This window comes from Neodiprion virginianus, chromosome 6 (assembly GCF_021901495.1).
Source record: "Neodiprion virginianus isolate iyNeoVirg1 chromosome 6, iyNeoVirg1.1, whole genome shotgun sequence".
In the NCBI taxonomy this organism is placed as follows: Eukaryota; Metazoa; Arthropoda; class Insecta; order Hymenoptera; family Diprionidae; genus Neodiprion; species Neodiprion virginianus.
In genome coordinates this window covers 19647244-19666479 of record NC_060882.1, presented here as the reverse complement: position 1 = coordinate 19666479, position 19236 = coordinate 19647244, and the positions used below count along the sequence as shown (strand labels likewise).

The 19236-nt window shown below is 37.8% G+C and overlaps 2 protein-coding genes across 6 annotated transcripts; both read right to left on the bottom strand.

The window, feature by feature from the left end:
- Positions 1-3815: 3815 nt before the first annotated feature.
- LOC124308185 (zinc finger protein 512B-like) lies at positions 3816-13389 on the bottom strand. Of its 5 annotated transcripts, none has more exons than XM_046770640.1 (4): positions 13275-13389; positions 10753-11048; positions 7338-7623; positions 3816-5979 (listed from the first exon to the last, which is right to left on the bottom strand). In XM_046770640.1, exons 2-4 carry the CDS (start codon positions 10783-10785, stop codon positions 5522-5524), a joined length of 777 nt encoding a protein of 258 aa, XP_046626596.1. In that variant the 5' UTR covers positions 10786-11048; positions 13275-13389; the 3' UTR covers positions 3816-5521. The 5 variants fall into 5 exon arrangements, with proteins under 5 accessions (XP_046626596.1, XP_046626597.1, XP_046626595.1 ...); XM_046770641.1 differs by lacking the exon at positions 13275-13389 and adding an exon at positions 12791-12827; XM_046770639.1 differs by lacking the exon at positions 10753-11048 and having other exon boundaries at positions 13275-13331.
- A 145-nt stretch (positions 13390-13534) lies between these two features.
- Positions 13535-19150, bottom strand: LOC124308178 (putative elongator complex protein 1). Its single transcript, XM_046770621.1, has 12 exons — positions 18437-19150; positions 17938-18366; positions 17356-17850; positions 17054-17271; positions 16558-16964; positions 15296-16439; positions 14968-15161; positions 14551-14815; positions 14273-14409; positions 14028-14182; positions 13796-13859; positions 13535-13682 (listed from the first exon to the last, which is right to left on the bottom strand). Exons 1-12 carry the CDS (start codon positions 18887-18889, stop codon positions 13591-13593), a joined length of 4053 nt encoding a protein of 1350 aa, XP_046626577.1. The 5' UTR covers positions 18890-19150; the 3' UTR covers positions 13535-13590.
- Between the last annotated feature and the right edge of the window lie 86 nt (positions 19151-19236).

Sequence of the window (19236 nt, the reverse complement as noted above, 5' to 3'; positions counted from 1 at the left end):
TTGAGAATAATTGTAGGCGAGCTCCAAGAACAGTTCGATTTGAATATACCATTCTTTTGTAAGATTTTTGCACAGGTCTGTAAATAGCGATACGATGAGTGGCCGTTGTTCATATCGAATATTCAAAGGTACGAGAAGACTAAATAAATATAGACTATAATAAATAAATACAGACGACCATGGAATTCCTAGCATACCGCAACTGTTACTACAACTAATTACTGTATCACCTTCGATTTCGATACAATGGGAGAACCTTGACGTGTTATCGGACAAACAATATTTCACTACGTATTCGTTCACAATATTCGTTTCTCCGCTTTGCTTCATTTTTCTCGAGGCGTCGGTGCAATTTAATCGTGAATCGATGTACGTAAGATAAGTGAATTTCCCTGGAAACTACCTTGAAAGACCTTCCGATTAGTATTCGATAAAACGTAAATTCAATGCTCACTGCATACTCTCGAAAGGCTAGCCCGGAGTTCTTGCGGCACGAAAACGAATGATCGAAATGTTCGAATAATGGATGCCCCTAAAAAAGACAGAAAAATCGAAAAGAAATATCAAGTTTTGTGCTATCTATTGACGATTTCGTACAGACGAATAAGTAGAGTATTACTACTTTTTAAAAAAATCAAAAATAAAAGAATTATACACAAGTGATGTCAGTAACGGATTTAACGAGTTCAACGATGAAATCCTGATTTGTATGGGAATAACAACTTTTGTTAATTACATATACACTACGATGACTATGGAATCTATGCTACTAAGTTTGACGGATCAATATGGTGAAGCATAAAAGTTTCTGAAAACACTTATTTCCAACTTTATCGGAACTATATATAAGTATCTGAGAACATTCTACCGATGGCAACAGATTCAAATAGGATACAAAATTGCGTATGTTCTCATGAAAATTATCACATCACGTGGGTGAAATTTCATGTTTTTACAAAACGTTTGTTGTAGTTTTATACAGTAGCATTAAACTCGAGTCATGTAAACGTTCTGAGGAAACGAGCAATCCAATCAAAATAAACAAGATTCACAAATATTTCATGCTCTTCATTCCAGCGATAAAGCAACTAATTCGGTGCGCGCAGCTTTCATTAAACGAAAGTTCCGAGATCACAGGTTTACCAGATATATCATGCATAATTCGAGGCTCCCGGTATAACGTCGTAATTAAACCTGTCCGTGTTACATGTGTTATTCAACGATCCCGACTGCTGGACCTGGAAGAAAATATATGTGTAAAATAAACCTTGCTAGCTTGACTTTCCAAATTAGCAGCATCCGATCACATTCATAGCATTTTTTTTTATTCTTGTTTATTTCTATCTTGACTTTTGGGCTTTTGGAGCTGTTCTTATTATAAAATATCTTTTCAAATTGGTAATATCTCTTTATTATTAAGGTCTAACTGATCATTTAACAAAACTGCTCGGCGTCGAACGTGTGGAACGTTTGTTTTTGCGGACAAATGAAGGTGACCGAGAATTTAGAAAGAACGGGATTAGCCGCGTCGATTTTACTGAAGCGTAAATAAGACTAGCTTGGGTAAAATTTATCTTCCCATCAACAAGTAAACTTATAATTGGATATTATAGAAATACGATTAGGCCCTAGATTAATGAAGAATAAATACGGGGTATATCTATACAGATATTTATCCAACGTCGCGTTATTAAACTTTGCGAAGAATTATTATTACTTTAAATAGCAGTGAATTCACTCGGATTGCGGGAATGCGCATCTTAATTACGTTTCACTCTCCGGTTATTTATTAAGTAGAACTTCAACGTCCACCGATGTGTCTTTCGTCAATTTAGAGAGTATATTTCCTCAAATTTTAAAAAGTAAATCATGTACAAGAATTCGATATCAGTATGTAAAAAACCACAATCGCTCCAACCTACAATGGATTAACAATTCTAAAGTTACGTTTCGAAATCAAATTCCATTGTTCATATGCCATGTAATCTATTTCCCTCGATTCGAACAAGTTATTTATTTACCGTACACGCTTCAGCGTTAAACTATTTAACTCGTTGTCAGTGTAGTAATTCTTTCTTTCATTGTGTCAGAGAAGTGAGAATCAAGTTCGTAAGAATCGTTAATATACGATAAGGGACTTATCCACCTAATGGTTACGAATAAATCGCACACGCGAGGAAGGTGAGAGAAGGGGACGAGAGAGTAAGACGAAAGTGTTTCCCTTGGCTCTCAGTGACCCGTGAGCTCCGTAATGCGGACAAGCCGCTTGGGCCCCGACCAAGAGTCCGTGGAAGCCTACGAGGGATAATCCTAGGACGTGGTAATGCGGTCTCGACATCTTCCACCGGAAGAACCGGATGGAAGAATGTAGACGCACACGCAAAAAGCGAGCCAGACGCGAGGTATTAAGGAAGTTTTAACGGTGTTACGTGGCTAGTCAAAATTTCGTTGCATCACGTTATTGTGAAAGCTTCGAATATTTACTTTATAATATATACTTTCAAGACCTGTCATGCATAAAATACATTTTTTTTTTTTCAGTTTTGAATTTATAGACGAAAAGTAACTCTAATACAGCAATTTCATGTTTTACGTATGCGATGCTTTGTTGCCACGTCACAACCTCTTATGACCCGCACAGCTGGATACAACCTCAGACATGTATACATTATTTTTAAATAATTTGCTTCTACTGCCAAAAAATATTTCAACGAAATATCAATGCCACTTTGTTACAAATTTAATCGATGACTTCAATTCTCGTGGCCATTCCTCCGTAAGAATACGTGTGAAATGAGCGAGGACATATTTGCTTGTATCTCGTAAACAATCCCGTGAAGCGATACAAAATTTTGAATTGAAATTGAATTGAAATACGTAAATATATTGAATTGCCAAATTTTATCGGAAACTGAATGTTAATTCTCGTATGTTTAGAACTCCCTTAACGCGATCGGACGCTTGCGCGAGCGAAGCTGTGCTGTTACCCAAGATCTTTCATTTCAAACGCAATTGAACGAAGGAAGCCGAGCTTCGCAGCCAAGAAGGAATCGCCGATGATCTTTTTACAGCTCTAAAATTTTCACTAGCGGAAGCTTTGTTTGATACTTCTTCGGTACTTTTAAAAAAATGGAAGAGTTGTAGCAGCACGTTGAATAATATTCAAGTTTTCGAATTTCATAGTAAAAATTTCTAATCCATTACTATTTTGGTACTCTGCCCTTCTTGACGCAAAATTTTTGAACCGATAATAGAAGAATGATTTCAAAAATTGGTTTATTTTTCAATCGCACTTGTCATGCGTAGTTTTATATGCACCGTGGATAATAAGTAAAGAGCTGGATCCTGTTTGTAATAGTTCCGGATCGTCAAGATCAAGGTGAAATAGCATAATAAAGAATTCAAAAATTTTTAACACGACTCTGAGCCAGTGGCTAGAATATATTGAAAACTAAAATTCGTAAACGTTTCGAGACTGGAAAAGGGACGTAAACTATAAGAAGAATATTATCTATATTATCATTATTCGTGTGCGACGTGCGGAAGGGTCACTGCGAATTTCGCTCGACAGAGACGAACTTGTCCGACGTACCGCTCGGTTCAGACCCCGAGTCGCGAGTGACGGTGCTCGCTTCTGCGCCGCTCGAGCTCCCGCGATCGGCGCGCGGTTCTCGCCGCCGCGCATGCGCAGTACTTCTAGACGCTCGCAACCCGGTACCTCCAGACACGACGACGGTAGTCGCGAAGAAAAAGCTGCAGAATTGTTTCCAATTATGTTTTCTGATATCGAAGTGGCAAAAAAAATTCGCAATGCGTAAAGACAAGATCGGTTGTGTATTCACAGTGTTCAATAATTAATAAATATTCGACCTGGAGGCTATGCGACTGATCGTAAGTTTTCTTCGATTCTATACCAATAAGATTCTATAATAATATAACAGGGACAGTTGCCCCGGTTTTTTTTTTTTTATAAACATAAAACAGCAATTGTTCAATTTTTCTTTTTACAAATATGCAAGTTATATTTAAACTTACCGGTCTATAATATACATACCTATATACACACAAACACGTATGATTACGAATACTGGATAGATATAAAAATGTAAAATATATTTGTACATGGTTATATATATGTACATTGTACACATTGTCAATGAATATTGTATACCAACTTCTGTTCAACTGTGTGTTTAACCGTTGAATCAAATTCAGTCTCTTCCAATTAATAAAGAAAAATTTGTATAACGACGGACATCCAGACATGTACTAACATGTTACGTGAGAATCTTGAAACCGGTGCAACACAAATATTGTAAACTTGATCAATTAAACCGTAATGAAAATTCGGCTTACAAGCTTAGCACGATGTTTCGTACCTACACAATATCTCGGCTGAGGAGACCTTTTCAAATTAAGCATCGAGTATACATGTATATATATATTATATATATAAAAATTGTAAGTATCCCTGCACCAACTCAAGGAACGCTGCAAAAGCGTAGTGTATCGAATCAATTCAAGATCGCTACCGATAGTTTGAAATTAGTTTAAAAATCCAATATCACTATAGGTACAAAAGCCAATCTATTAGCGCAAGACCTTGATCAACGAATGACCTACTGTTAAAGCCGCAGTCGATTGATTCTTCAGCGGGTGAAATAAGCTGGTCGAGTCAAAGCGCCTCATCCCTCTAAAGTATTAACCCCGGCTCGGGCCGTCGAGGGTTGTCAACCGTGAGGCGATCGATCATCCCTTCTGATTGCAATACTCCAGCCACACGAAATAAATACCGCGTTGCAGACCAGCTACAATTAACTAGTGGATTACGGAAAGACAAATAGCAACGGATCTACGTGTAGAAGAGAATTAGTGCAGTACGTTTGAACATGGCGATTGAGAGTGAACAACCTTCACCGTCTAGATCAAAGGTGAGGAAAAGAGAATATAAACATTCAAAAAAACTCCGACACTGTTATTTGTGCCAATAATGGTGAACGCGAATGAAACAACATCCCTAATTTGTAATAAGATAATAAATCTGAGAAAATTCGAATAATACGAGCTAAGATATCAACAATTTGAGGAAAAGTTTTAACATGGATACGTCAAAAATAATTAAACTCTGATGTTTTTTACGGAGTTCTTATATTTTTTAACTTATTTTTTAGAATTAAAACCGGATCGAAAACACTAGAGATCAATCGTTTTCAATGCTCTAATTATAAAACCTTTTCTCAAATCGTTGGTACCTCAGTTTCGTTCATACAAATTTGTTCTAAAATATTTTTACTACATAGTGGCGACATTGTTATTCGTGCACCATCATTGATGCGAATAAACGTTTCAACAGATTTTTTCTCCTTTCCTAGTTTCTGATTCATCCAGTCTCATTCATCCTCAATAAAATCGTCGGACCCATAGAGCAAGAAGCTGTCTAATTCTAATAATATACCAAAAAAACAACAAAAAAAAAACCAACAACTTTTCAGGGTAAGAAGGAAAAACACGCTGCAGTAGTCTACCAGCCGTATTGTGCAACCGGTTTCCAATGCTTCGTGTGAATCGCAACGGGAACAGGATACGGTTTCGGTATATGAACCGGAACCGCAACGTGGACCGGATACGGCCTGTCAACGTGGACGTATTTCTCGACCGGATAGGGTTTCAGGACGGGAACAGCGAATGGAACGGCTACCGGTCTGTCGACGTGGACAGGATAATGCACCGGCTTCTCAACGTGGACAATCTTCTCGATGTGGACGGGATACGGCCTGGGAACAGGAACGGCGACGGGAACTGCGACTGGCCTGTCGACGTGCACGGGAACCGGAACACCGACGTGTTTTGTCACTGTTTGGATAATCGGGACACCGACGGGAACCGGCTGAGGAACCGGATGCGCGACTACCGGTGCAGGAGCCGGAAAATTTGGAATCGCCGGAAGTCCCACTGGAGCTGCTATGGGAAGCGGGTGACCTGGAAGAGAATCGAAATATTATAGAAAGTCTTATCTTAGAGGGAATAAGGTGAGAAGTGTAATATCAATTTTGTAAATTTGAAGTATTTACGAAAGCTGAAATGAATTTGAAAAATTAAATTATTTTAACGTTGTGTTACAATTATACTGAATTTCAGAGAATTCCGTCATATAACGTTGCGAATTTATGCATCGGTACTGCCGAAAATGCATGACTATTGTACGATAACGTTATGGGTTTAATCCTCGTATTTTTACGTTTCATTTTCGGGTTTCATTTCTGACGAGTTATGAGAGTTTTGAAATCGTAAAAAATAGGTGCGTTTTTTGACACGAAAAAAAAATAATTGCAACAGTTGTCTAACAGGAATGGTATCGACATAACTAATTAGCTGCTCGCTAAATTTTGTCTAAAGACGAGAGTTTGAAGGATTCATTTTTCCAGTATAGGATAATAGATCTGGCAATATTCCAACCAACAAAGCGTATGTATACAAGCCCTCTTTCTAATTAAAATATGGGATCTCAAGTTGCTTCCTCCTATTTGTCGGTATGTATACTTTTGATCAATTATGACCAAACTCACCACGGAGTCGGGTTACTGGAAAAGGTTGGCGAGTTGAAAATCGATACTTTTTCTTAATTTGATTACGCGATACTCGCACTCCGAATATTTTCCTTAAAATGCCGCAAATAACACTGAAATTATGACCTTGCATACCGATATGTTGGTTCAAATAATTTTTAAAATGGTTTGTTTTGTTGAAAGAACTATTTTTTACGAATTCTCTGGTCGAGATTTTTTTTCACAACAATCAAATCAATATTGCTATTTGTCTATACAAATCACAACACCGATACGATCTTCACAAAAAACTAAATATTCAACAACACCAACGTAATAAAACAAAGTTACTTTATAGTTGGACTGTGCAAAATAGTTTCCTGAATAATACGAGTAATTTTAGAGAGAAATCGAACCAATATATTAGATTTTTAACCAATCCGATGTGATTTGAAACAAAGCATCGATATCCAAGCTTTCGTTGCTAGGTTCGGAATTTTTTATTTCTAAAAATCTAAAGAGATTTTCCTAATATAATATAATAATTTGACAAGTAAGTACTCGATATATGACCAACTTAAAACGATCTGAAATTAATGTTTCTTATTTTACTACCAATTTGTTTTTCTTTGATTTGTTAGGGAAATTATCGTAGCTTGACAATCGTACATTTATTCGACAAATAAAATTGACAAAAACGTATGATCACTTTTGAATTAACAAAAAACAAAAGCTTGCTTTTATAGTTTCTCAAAAAATCCTCCATTTTTCACGCCAATGGTTTTTACTCACCAACGGGACGAGGTACCGGCAAGGGTTGAAAATGCACCGGAACCGGATGTCCCGCGGGTTGAGGCGGGGATGGAGCCGGCTGAAGGATAGGTGCCGGATTTTCATAGATTGGCGCAGGCTCTGCTGCAGGTGGACCATAAACTGACGCTGGACCACTTTGCTGCGGAAGTCCATATCCCAGCTCGAATACACCTCGTTTTCCGTGTTTTTTCACCCCCTTCCGACTGTGTTTCTCATGTCTTTCCACCCCGGCGACCAAGGTCGCTGTCAAGGTCAGGCACAACACCTGTAGTTTAGCAGAGAGTGAAAGGAAATAATCTGTCATAACTGTTTTCTGCTGACGTGCAATGAGAAATTTTTTTATTCCACATAGTTATACCAAGCAATTATCGCGTAATGGTTACCGTTACTTATTAACGATTCAAACGTTATTGGAATCGCAAGAAAACTTGTGGCGAGCAAATATTTACTACATTTTTTAGTAGTAATAAACATTCTTTCCGGCGAATAATTCATGAACATCAAATTAACGCAATAGTTACACGAAAATATTCTACGAGTGACTGTATTCGAGAAGAATATAGCGTAAGCTGCACGTACTGTAGTTTTTCTAGTTACAGCTATAGAACTGATTCTCATTTTGTACCCGATGTTGATCTGTTATGATAAAAAAACAAAAATAGTTACGGATTTTAGTTACGTAGTAACTTGTACAATAAGACCATTTTTGGTTTTTTTCTCGTCGGTCGGAATTACGTCGGCTCTGAAAGGCCATCAAAGTTAAACCGTTGATCGGATTTTCGACGGTTTTTTTTTTTTTATACAAACTTTTCAGAGATTCATGTACAATCGTTAGCACAAATTCACGTTATTAACCTCCAGATTTGCTAACGAGAATAATCCAATAAGTCCTCCCCTGTGGGAAGTTCGTTACTTTTAATTCACATAACTATAAATAAAACGATTTTTACGCGCGTATAAATTTCGCTTTTTTCCAACGAAATTCTGACAAATATCCCTCACTTCTTCTCGCGATTTTAGTCGTTCCGGTAATACCAAGAGCAGGAAAAACGTTTATATCGATCACAGATCGTGCAGCTTCAGATCAGAGAATTCAAAACTAAAGCACTCCGCAAATCTCCTGCAAGATACATATAAATTTTTTTTAGTTTATAAAATTATACGCTGAGCCGTGATTCGCCGGTTGATCCAAATGCAGAGAAATTTGTTTTATTGTTATTTATTTTTTAATTATTTTATTCAATTACCCAAGTAAACTTCATATTTTCTTGAAACAAGCCACACCACCACAGCGTTCGCGGTACGAGAAACAACCGTGAAATGTGATGAGAGTCATTGTTGTCCCCGGTGTATTTATACGGCGGTGAAAATTGTCCGGAAGACACCGACGACCAAATCAATTCGATTCGATTTGATTAACTTTCGCTATTTCTAATCCTGGGTGCCGGCCAAAAGTGCGTTTCTTTTCCGTTACGGCGAACCGCCCACGCGGCGCAACTTCTAATCGCATGTACTGTACATATCATAATGCACGATGCACTTACGAATTGCAATGCGAGTTACGACAGCGACTGCAACTCGTTAAGAATGCGAACAAATACTCTCGATTTTCCAGTACAGTTTCTCACACTTTTGCAAGAAAGTCAATTAAAGAGGTTGATTGATTAAAAATCGATGCGCTTTATTAATTTTATTCGTCATTATGACCGTCTGACTACAGGATGGTTCATTTTTTCACGTCATAAGTATATTTAACGAAAGTTGCACCGACTGTAAAAAAAGAAACGAATTTTTTCCGGAAATCATATAAAGAATTCAAGCACGGAAGTCGCAAGTGATATTGCAAAAATGAAACGCACTAGTTGCACTCGCCTTCGACGCAGACCCGTCGATCAACTTGACGGGGTTTGGAATTAGAAAACGAAAGCAAGGAAAGTTCCTGTATTTCCCTACGCGGAAGGTACCTACGTTCAGGTTTGTCGTATACATTCGCACCCACTTAACGAAGCAGTCATCAAGTTTGCTGCCTGAGACCAGCGCTCTTTATTCCAAACGCAGCAGGTTTCTTTGATCAAGCTTTATATTTTATTTTGGAACATTGAGGGTGAAGAGAACGATGCGCATATTATGTTTGCTTACATCAATGGCGAAAGGCTTTGCATGGTATGTATCGAAGGAGTACTTGGAACAAACACGCGCCGGACGGAATTGTTGTTTTCTTTTAATTTCCTGCGAACCCCTGAGGGAACTTACTTGCAATATACCGAGAAAATTGATGCTGCAGAAAACCGATAACGGATGTGGAACTACGTTATCATTTTAACGAATGAATGATAAATTATTGTACAGTTTCACCGGATGTGAAAGACACCACGTCGCATAATAAACCCGGAAGTAGGTTAGTGGGCGATGAAATACCTCCATGATCGTATAATTAACAGGCGGAATTAGTCAGTCACGTCACTTAGGCTCGTTATTCACTTCGTGGATATTTCTGTACATAAGCTTCGAAAGGCAGTGGAAGATATATCTAATTTTATCGACCGACAATAAAACAAACGTAGCGTTAATTTCGTCAGATGTGATTTGGTTGACAGGTAAAATGGGAATCTTTCATTATAGGATGGATTAATCGTTAGTCCGAGATAATAATGACAAAGTTTAACTTGGCAGTCTATATGTAATTTTATGAGCTGAATTATAGGTAAGCCTAACGGAAAATCACTTTTTGATGCTCAATAATCGACCGTTCAGGATTAATATGAAAAAGAAAAAAATTCGAATCGGATTAAAAACTATTTAATTAAGAAACCTTTTCTTTGTTTGTCGTTGTCTTAGCTAATTGTGTTATTGGTCAATTTGGTTCAGATTCATTTTTATTGCATAGTCATTCCTTTTTTTTTTTGTTCACCATATATGATTGGCGCAAATAATAGTGTTGGAATTTTTTGCATGATTGTTTTAGTCTTACTAATTTTTGAATGTGATTGTTTATTTGTTTTACTGCGGGGCCCAATCATTCTAAAATTAATTTGAGAACATTGACACCAAATGATGAGCGCAATTGCTTCAAAAATCCATGCTTTTATTCCATAATCGACGAATAACGAATCCAACCTTTCCGCATCAGTAAAACCATCCATAAATATTAAAACGTTAACTGTCAAACGCACCTTTGATAAACCATTCACGGTGTGGCCAACACGTGTTAAGAAAACACACGTTATTGCGTAAATTAACTATTCAAACCCCGAATGAAAGCTAGAGATGAACTTGACGCGAGATCACTTAGTATCGACTCGCAATGTAACTGTGAGTAACATTGGGAAGGAAAGCAGTAGATCGATTCATTATCTAGTATAGCTTGCAAAACTAGATCGGAGATTTATCCCACCATTCGATACCCGGCCATGAAGTGGATATCCATTACGGAAATGCAGGATGTCCGTAAAACGCTGTTGGAGAATACGTATACCGCATGTCTTAACCGGTCAATTGGGATCTCTGTAGGAAATGGACCACTCCTTGGCAAATATAAAAGCTACCAATGTCTCCAGCTTGCACAAACCGAACTAGACCGCCGAGCGTCGTATACAATGCTGAAGGTCTTGGTAAGGATTCAGTCGATGATGTCACGATCGGCTTGATCTCGATCATTTTTGATCTGTAAGACTTTGGTCGACTTCTTGACTGCAGACAAAAAAAAAAAATCCAAAATTTACAATAATGAAATAATAAAAGGATACGTAAATGGGAATTGTTAACGGGAACCGAAAGTTACAACAATTAAGCGTCAGATTCACTTTGATTAAACCAGTATCGATACGTAAAAATCCGTGTCAATCAATGAATTGTGGATTAAATTACCACCGGCCTGTTTCAGGTACTGAACGCCCTTCTGTATGGCTTCGCCCTAACAGCGGATCCGGAAGAACAGAAGCAACGGAAAAGAGGAATCCTCAACGATGGTTGGGTCGGAATAGGAAACCCATATTCTTACGGGCACGGTCAACCTTGGACAGCAGGTGAAACTCCATGGAAGCCGATAAAAGTACCGTCGATCGGGTTTGACTACCACAAGCAACACTTCGAAGGGTATGAAACGAATTTCGGTATTACCATTTTTCCCTCATTTTTTCACGCTCAAACTTGTCGACTCAAAATCTGGCCACAACGGCTTAAATTTTATGATTCGCATTCAATTGTAGAACGCACAGCTTCTTCGATGAAATTAACACTTTTTGGAAATGAACATATCGGTGGCGGATGTGCTCCTACTTGAAAACGACGGATTTCAGTTTCGCAAAGTTCAATCTCAAAGCAGAACATATTTTACTTTCGAGAATTGAAGATATTCGCGATATATGAGTTCAACGTATAAGCCGATCCCAAATAATAAATTGACCAAATAAATCGACGAGTAACTAATTGGTGTACGGTAAATCAGAGAATGATTGATGTGATTTGCGTACAACATTCTAACTCATTGCGAGCCAGGGTTTTTTTTTTCTAGACACAAACTGAATACAAACAAATGGAAACGGGCAGAATCGATCCCTTAAACCAGATTATTAGTCGGACAATGATTGTACTTGGACGAGATTAGAACCGTCGATGAGTTTCTTCATTCTGACTATAATTATTCCTTTCCCAATTAGTCCCGTTGCATAACAGTGAGCTACAACCATAACTGATCATTACTTCGGTACTAATTAGGTGGAACCACAATCATCTACAGATCTACAAACCGCACGTGCCGCTTTTGAATGTTCACACAAAGCCGATCCTCAAAACGTATCCAGTCTACATAACGAAACATGTGATACTAGAAAAGCCTGTTCCGGTCCCGCAGCCGGTTTACGTCCGGGAAAAGGTCCCGGTTTACGTAGACAAACCCTACCATGTACCAGTCGAAGTTCCGGTTCCGGTAGAAAAAATTATACACAAACCGGTCGCTGTTCCGGTTCCCGTTCCCCAGGTAAGATCGTCACTTGTACCCGAGCGAACTTAATTAATGAAAATTTGAGAATTTTGGACGCCTAAAAGTATGTGCGTCGTTCGTTAGTGGGTGAAGTGTATATGACGTGTGTATAGCACGTTAGTTTCACGGTTTAAATTCACAGCTCGTAGGCTTTCAAGAAAGATGTGATTATGGCCAGACTAGTCTTGCCGTAATTTTGTTTCTCGTAAAAGAGCGCTCGATAACTAGTGATTATTGAAAACAACGGTAAACTCCAAAAAAATTGCAAGCGTACCGACGGCGGCCATGTTGACTTTATTTAGCGGTTCGCAAATATTTTTATGTATATAATCTTCACCCAGGCATAAAATTAATTTAGACCACTGACGCCAAACACTTTCACCTAAAGTATCATTTCGGTATCACAGAATCGAAATAACGCATTTCGAGCTAAAGTCTAACTATTATTTACCTTGATCCGCAGGTCGTTCCAGTTCCCGTACCTTTCCCGGTTCATTCTCATTTCCCTCACTCGTCGCACGGTGAATTTCATGGTAATTTTTTCCCACCGTCTCCTTACGGTTTTGATCACGGATACGGGTACGGACACGGACACGGACATGGTCACGGATATGGATATGGTCACGGGCCCCATCACTACGGACATGGCCACGACCACTACGGGCATGGTCATGATCACTACGGTCATAGTCATGGAATCGAACACTATGGCCACGATCACTACGGACACGGGCACATTAAAAACCACAAGGACAAGCGAAGCGAAGAACAGGATTGAGAAATGATAATTACCACTTTGTTATTTGCATGTTCCATAGTTATCTGGTGAGTTAGTATTGCCGGTGGATTCAGAAACGTGCCTTTGTATTATATAATTTTTTAAACATAAATAAACTATCGAAATATGAAGTGATATAGCAATATTATATAATTACCGTTCTACGAGCACCGTTGAACACAATTATTATCATATATCAATCCAAGCTTCGATTTGTGGTATTGTATGGTTATTTATTCCAGAAATTTTATAAATTTAATCATATCACTGTCTTTATGTCGGAAAAGAAAACTTAATATCATCTTTAATAAATTATTCGACTTCTTCTTTGCTGGGTCAGCAAAACTTAATCACTTCGATCCGTGATCACTTAAAATCAATTACTGACTCAATAAAAAATCAGCGATTTACACGTTCAGTAGTTCGTTTAGTAATACTCAAACTCCCATTTTTTTAAGAGCACCATTTTTTTTTTAAGTGTTTGATATTGACTTTGGCTTTGATGATATCACGTCGAGTTGCCAGATACTGGGATTTGCTACAGGTGGATACCGCAAATGCGGTTCTGAAACAGTTGAAATCTCCACTAAGCATGTTATCTTCAGCCAAAAATTACTCAAAGAGACGTCACAATTTTAATCAATAATCATTATTGTGTCAACGGTTAATTATCCTTACCCAAAGATGGCTCAGGTACGTCTCCTTGTCCAGGTTGAGAACTTTCGAAATGTGTACCCAGTGCCTGCGAATTAAGAAGAGTAACGTTAGAAGATGGCCCAAAAATAATCCTTCAATTGATAATTTTGGAAACTTGATCGTGATAAAAAAAGAAACACCAGGTGCAAGGCAACAGCACTTTTGAAAAATGTAAATAAGTAATTTTCTGGAGGAAAATGATCGAGCCACTTACAGAATCTGCAGAACCATTATGCAGGTACTCAGACCAGATTTCCAGTTTTCCACTTTCAATTTGATTCAATAATTCTTCCATCGAATTTTGCAACTTTTCTGCACAACCGTCGTTATAGAATCGCAGCAATATCCTCATGAGTGAGTTAATCTCCGCTGGAAGAAATCGAATGTAATGGCTTGAAGCATTTATTTGTTTTCAAACGATTGCATGATATATTTGAAGGTGATATGACAGTGAATTACCTCTGTCTGCGTAAGTTGTGGTTACGATTCCATGCAATGCACTTATTAGAGCTAAATCTTCGTATATACTGCCTTCACGCAAACTGTGAAGTTTTCGTTCATGTTTTCTCCTGTTTTTACTAGATCGATAACTTTTTCTGTGTATAGAAGTGGAAGAACAATACATCAATCATATTAAACAACATATCTTAATTTGATACAATAAATACGTTTTGAAATACTTGTAACCACGCTAATTATTCCGATTAAACAATTCGCTTAAAAATTTCAATACTTACCCAGATAGTCTAGAAGACTGAGACCCACGGCTTGTCATTGATCCAGCAATGCTACTTGTGTCACTAAACAAATCAGAGTCTCCCATCATAGGGTTGAACTCGTGATCTCCATCACCAACATCTCTTAGTTGCAATTCTTTCAGTGACTTTTCGGCTCTAACAATGCTCAATCGCTCTCTGAACTTGATAAAATCTGTTTGATTTTTAATAATTTTTGAAATCATGTAGTCAGCATGCTCTTGAACACCAGGCTTTATGTGAGTTTCTACAAAAGATTTACAGTATCATTAGATAATTGGGTGCATAAATGCAAATTAAAAGTTTACTTGAAACAATAAAGTATAGTTTTTTATTGTATAGTGTCGTCACTGAAAAACCGCATTAGGCATAGCTATAAAGTTGTTATTATGTCCTTACCAATTATATCCAGGCGCTCTACTTGATAAGCGATCCTCAATGCTTCGTGCCACAGCTTGCCTTCGCACAAAGTAGCAACAGTGTCTTCGGGTTCGTGCAAATAGTGCATTAAAATAATGGCAGCATCAGCATATTTTCTGGTGTCTTTCAACTGCCTTACTAAATCCTGATATAAACACTGCAAATCTGTAACACTAAAGAAACTGATGTATTAAATCTCCGGATAGATTGTGCCAGATAAGATGTGTGAATAAAAATTTATGCAATCACATCCTAAGAGTCAACTATTTAGATAATTATATTTGAATGTGTGAGAAGTTATTGTCACCTCAACTTCATTTCCTGCGCAATGACGATAGCTTCACGCCAATCCCCAGCCAACTTAAAAGCATTCAAAGCTTTAACGAGATTATTACTCCGAGTAAACATAATTGCTGCTTCTTGAAATTTTCTCGACGCGATGAGATATTCTCCGTAAATTTCAGCGATTTCTTTGTACTCTTTGCTGTTTGATTTAAACAATTTCAATGCTTTGGAATGTAAATTTTGCGTTTTAATCAAAATTTTACATTCATCAAAACGATCTTTACACTTTGAGATATTATTCAAAGCACTTTCATAACGTTTCAAGTGTACGTCGATAGAAAACCGCATGTAATCTTCATCCAATTGTCGTAAATCATTTAGAAACGGGACGTATTCCTTAGGGTCTTTTTGAGATTTTGCTGCGACGAGCATCACCAAGTCGAAATCATACATTCCAAGGGCAATATCAAACAATGTGTTAACGTCAACTAAGTACAGCAAATATTTCAACGCTTCTTCCGATGAACTGTGCAGCTTCGCTTCAGATTGACTTTCCAACTTTTTAATCGCCTTCACTTTCACCAGAGCTGCTTCCAAATCTTTGACCTCGTGTTTTTTTACCAAGCTAGTAAGAATCGGTAGCAGCAATCTGTCTGCATCAAGTCTTGCCTCCATATGATTTCTCAGAAGTTCACAAACGTGTTCGACCTTATTTTTACTTGGCGAATTTTCTTCACATTTGCCAGAAGAAATTGTCAGCTTATCTGTAGAACTAGGTACTTGATTCAATATGTGGTTCTGTTTTACTTTGCGGGAGTAACAACTCGAGTACATTGTAGAGGTAACATCTTCTTCTTGCAATTCTGATAGAAACAGGCTCAACCAGTTTGGATTTTTTATATCCTCAATAAACTTTTCAGCATTTGCAATAAACAAATCTGGATCATGATCAAATATCAAATTCAAATTAATCCTCTGTTTCCGGATCAAATCAAAAGCAGCATGGTAATTCAACTCATTCAAATATGTACCAATAACGTATAGAGATAGAGCTCTGGGTTGAATACACTCTAAATTTCCACGAGGCATTTGCAAAATAGTTCTGGTATCTTTTGGTACAGCCATTATCAATTTTGATCCTCGTTCTACACGCCTCAGACTCAAACCTATAGTGACATCATGTAATGTATTCGATTACACTGTCTGGCATTCATTTTCTATTATCAATGAATGTGATTAAAATGAAACGAATCAATATGATTACAAAATAACGCAATAACGCACCTGAGACCATTTTTTCGTTATCTGTACCTTCTCTTGGTTCAACAGTCAGATCATGTGTTAATAACTTCTGGAATCCATTGCCATCCAGCGCAATGCTTACCAAAACATGTTGGAGTGTGGTTAATAACAAAAATTCCGTATGCACAAAGAAGCTGGTTATATTGTTAGCAATTTCTTTGCCATCAACAAATAAACAGTACTTCTCGCTGAGGCATAAAACAATATGTTTGTCATCAACTTGGATCACCTCCACTTGGTGGCAAGATTCATTAAGAGTTATCCCTGTTGGGTTAACGCCTTTGCCTCTGCTGTATGTTAATATAGAACCCTCAGCAACAATGTAAACTAGGTCTGGATCAGGACTGGAAACAATGTGTTGAATAGCACCTGTAACTGTGTGGACGTCTCTGTAAATAAATATAAAACAAGGATTATAGAAGTGGGTCAAACTGATCTTCAATTTCTGTTCAAACATGTTATTCGATCGAATACACACCGCACAACAAGACGACCATTCTTTTCAGGATTGATACCATCTATATCAATAATGCAGAGTACAGAATTGAGCCCTAGTGGTGCCGTGCACAAAATTGTATCTTCTTTATACCACAAATAGTGATGCATAGAATATGGCACTGATTCTGGAATCGGATTAGGTATTTCCCATTCGATTTTGTAAGTTTTGATATGGCCATATTCCACAAGGTTTGGTACCTAAGCCGAATAGTACAATAAATTACAAGGTCGAAGATCTATTTCGTTCATTTAGGCTATGATAGAATTATGTTGGAAACTGACCTGTTTATAAAATGCCAACTGATTATTTTCTAACAGTGTGAATAAAACATTTGAGTTCATCCAGCTATCCTTATTTTGAATTTCAGGTGCAAAAACAACTTCGTTAATGGGCTCGTCAATTTGTAGAGCCTGGTGAGCCATAGGTGGCGGCACAACAGCGTCTCTAAAACCTGTCAGAAGTGCTCGATCGCCATCGATAACTCCGACAAGGGCTTTATCAGTTTGGTTTGTGCCTCGACTGTGGCTAACAGTCCAACAAAAAGTGTAGACTAAATATTTTAGCTTTGTTAAAACGAGCAGTTTTTTTTCACATCCAGATACTGTACTCCAAGATATATGCAAGAGTGGATTATTCTTCGAGAACAATATAGTCTGCTTCAAGTACCAGTGGTAATTGTTTTCAGTCCACAACTGAACGCGCGTACTACCGTCATTTATATTTAGGCACCAAATTGCTAGGATATCTGAATCCGTGGACCATTGCAAATCCTTTACCTAAAAAGTATAAGGTTTAGCATTGCATTAATTGAATTTATATTTACAATGTGTAAGTTGAAAAATTTTCTATTCTTAAATCCTAACCATAATTTCTTTGGGCTCAAATGGTAAAGTGAACTCTCTGTGTTTCAGACCATTTTTTTCAAAGAATGATACAACATGCTTGTTAGGAAACCTCTGTGTGATTGCGATCAAATTTCCAGATGGTTTCCACGCTAAATTTTCTTCTAGTCCTGAGCTAGGCTCGCTTGTATATTGGAGGACTCCTTCCCTGCTAAACACTTTGAATAATCGAATGTTTGTTTCCTTTGTAAGAAAACTAACGGCAAAGAGCATGCTGTCTCCTCGCCAAGAAACTCGAGGTAGTCCATCGTCTGAGTCGGACTTTTCTATGGACGATGGCTTAGCTTTGGCAGCAGATTTTCCTTCCGAACCATGAAACTGAGTCTCTTTTTTGCCCCACCCGACGGTCACGAATTGTTTCTCTCCAAATGTGGTCGAATTTAAGTCAAACTGAAAAAATGAGAACTGATGTAGAAAAGTTTGAGCTACCGCTAGAAATATAAAAAGAAATGTGGCTTACCTCAGTAATTACATGAAAGCCAGATGTCATTACAATAACGGTATCATTTGCTGTGACAAGTGTGATAATTTCGTGATCAGGGCTTAATTTTATGGCACACAAGCCTTCGTTGATTTGCGCAGAAAATTCCGCCTGTGGATCTGGGAGATCGATCTCGATGGTGAAAAGTCTTCCACAAGAATAGGCCAGATAAATCTGTCGCGTACTGTCACAAAAAGCGAAGCCCACGAGCTTTGAATCGACAACATTTTCATTTCCAACGTGAAAATATTCGAATATTCCAGTGGCGATATGGTAAACGTTGTTGTTTTTGTACACATAAAACCCACCACCGTCGTTATCGAGACAGCAAAGAATCTCTGCTGTTAATGATGTTAGGACTTCGGAATCGAGACTAGCTTCCAAATTTTTGAGTTCTATGTAACTTTGTTGCAACACTCTCAAGTTCTTCATTTCGTTCGTTTAAGTCAAAGAGTATGGGATTAAGTGTGTACGAATGTAAGGTTAGGTTTCAAAACAATCTCCTTCTTCGTGTCCTCTCTAATTATCCTTTTCTACTAATCTTTTATCACTGAAAAACAACTAACAAATACCAATACTTCTTTCTTTGTTTCACGCACTATGAGAGCCCCCAAATCATTTTAAAACCCACAACACGTGTTTGAGAACACGTTACAAAATGAAACAACGAGGTTAAATGCATACGCCGTTTGCATTAGTAATTTCATGGTACTGCTGTTCGCAGCTGCTGTCTGCTGCGATTCGCGAAACAGTTGCCGGCATATTACATAATTTTGCCG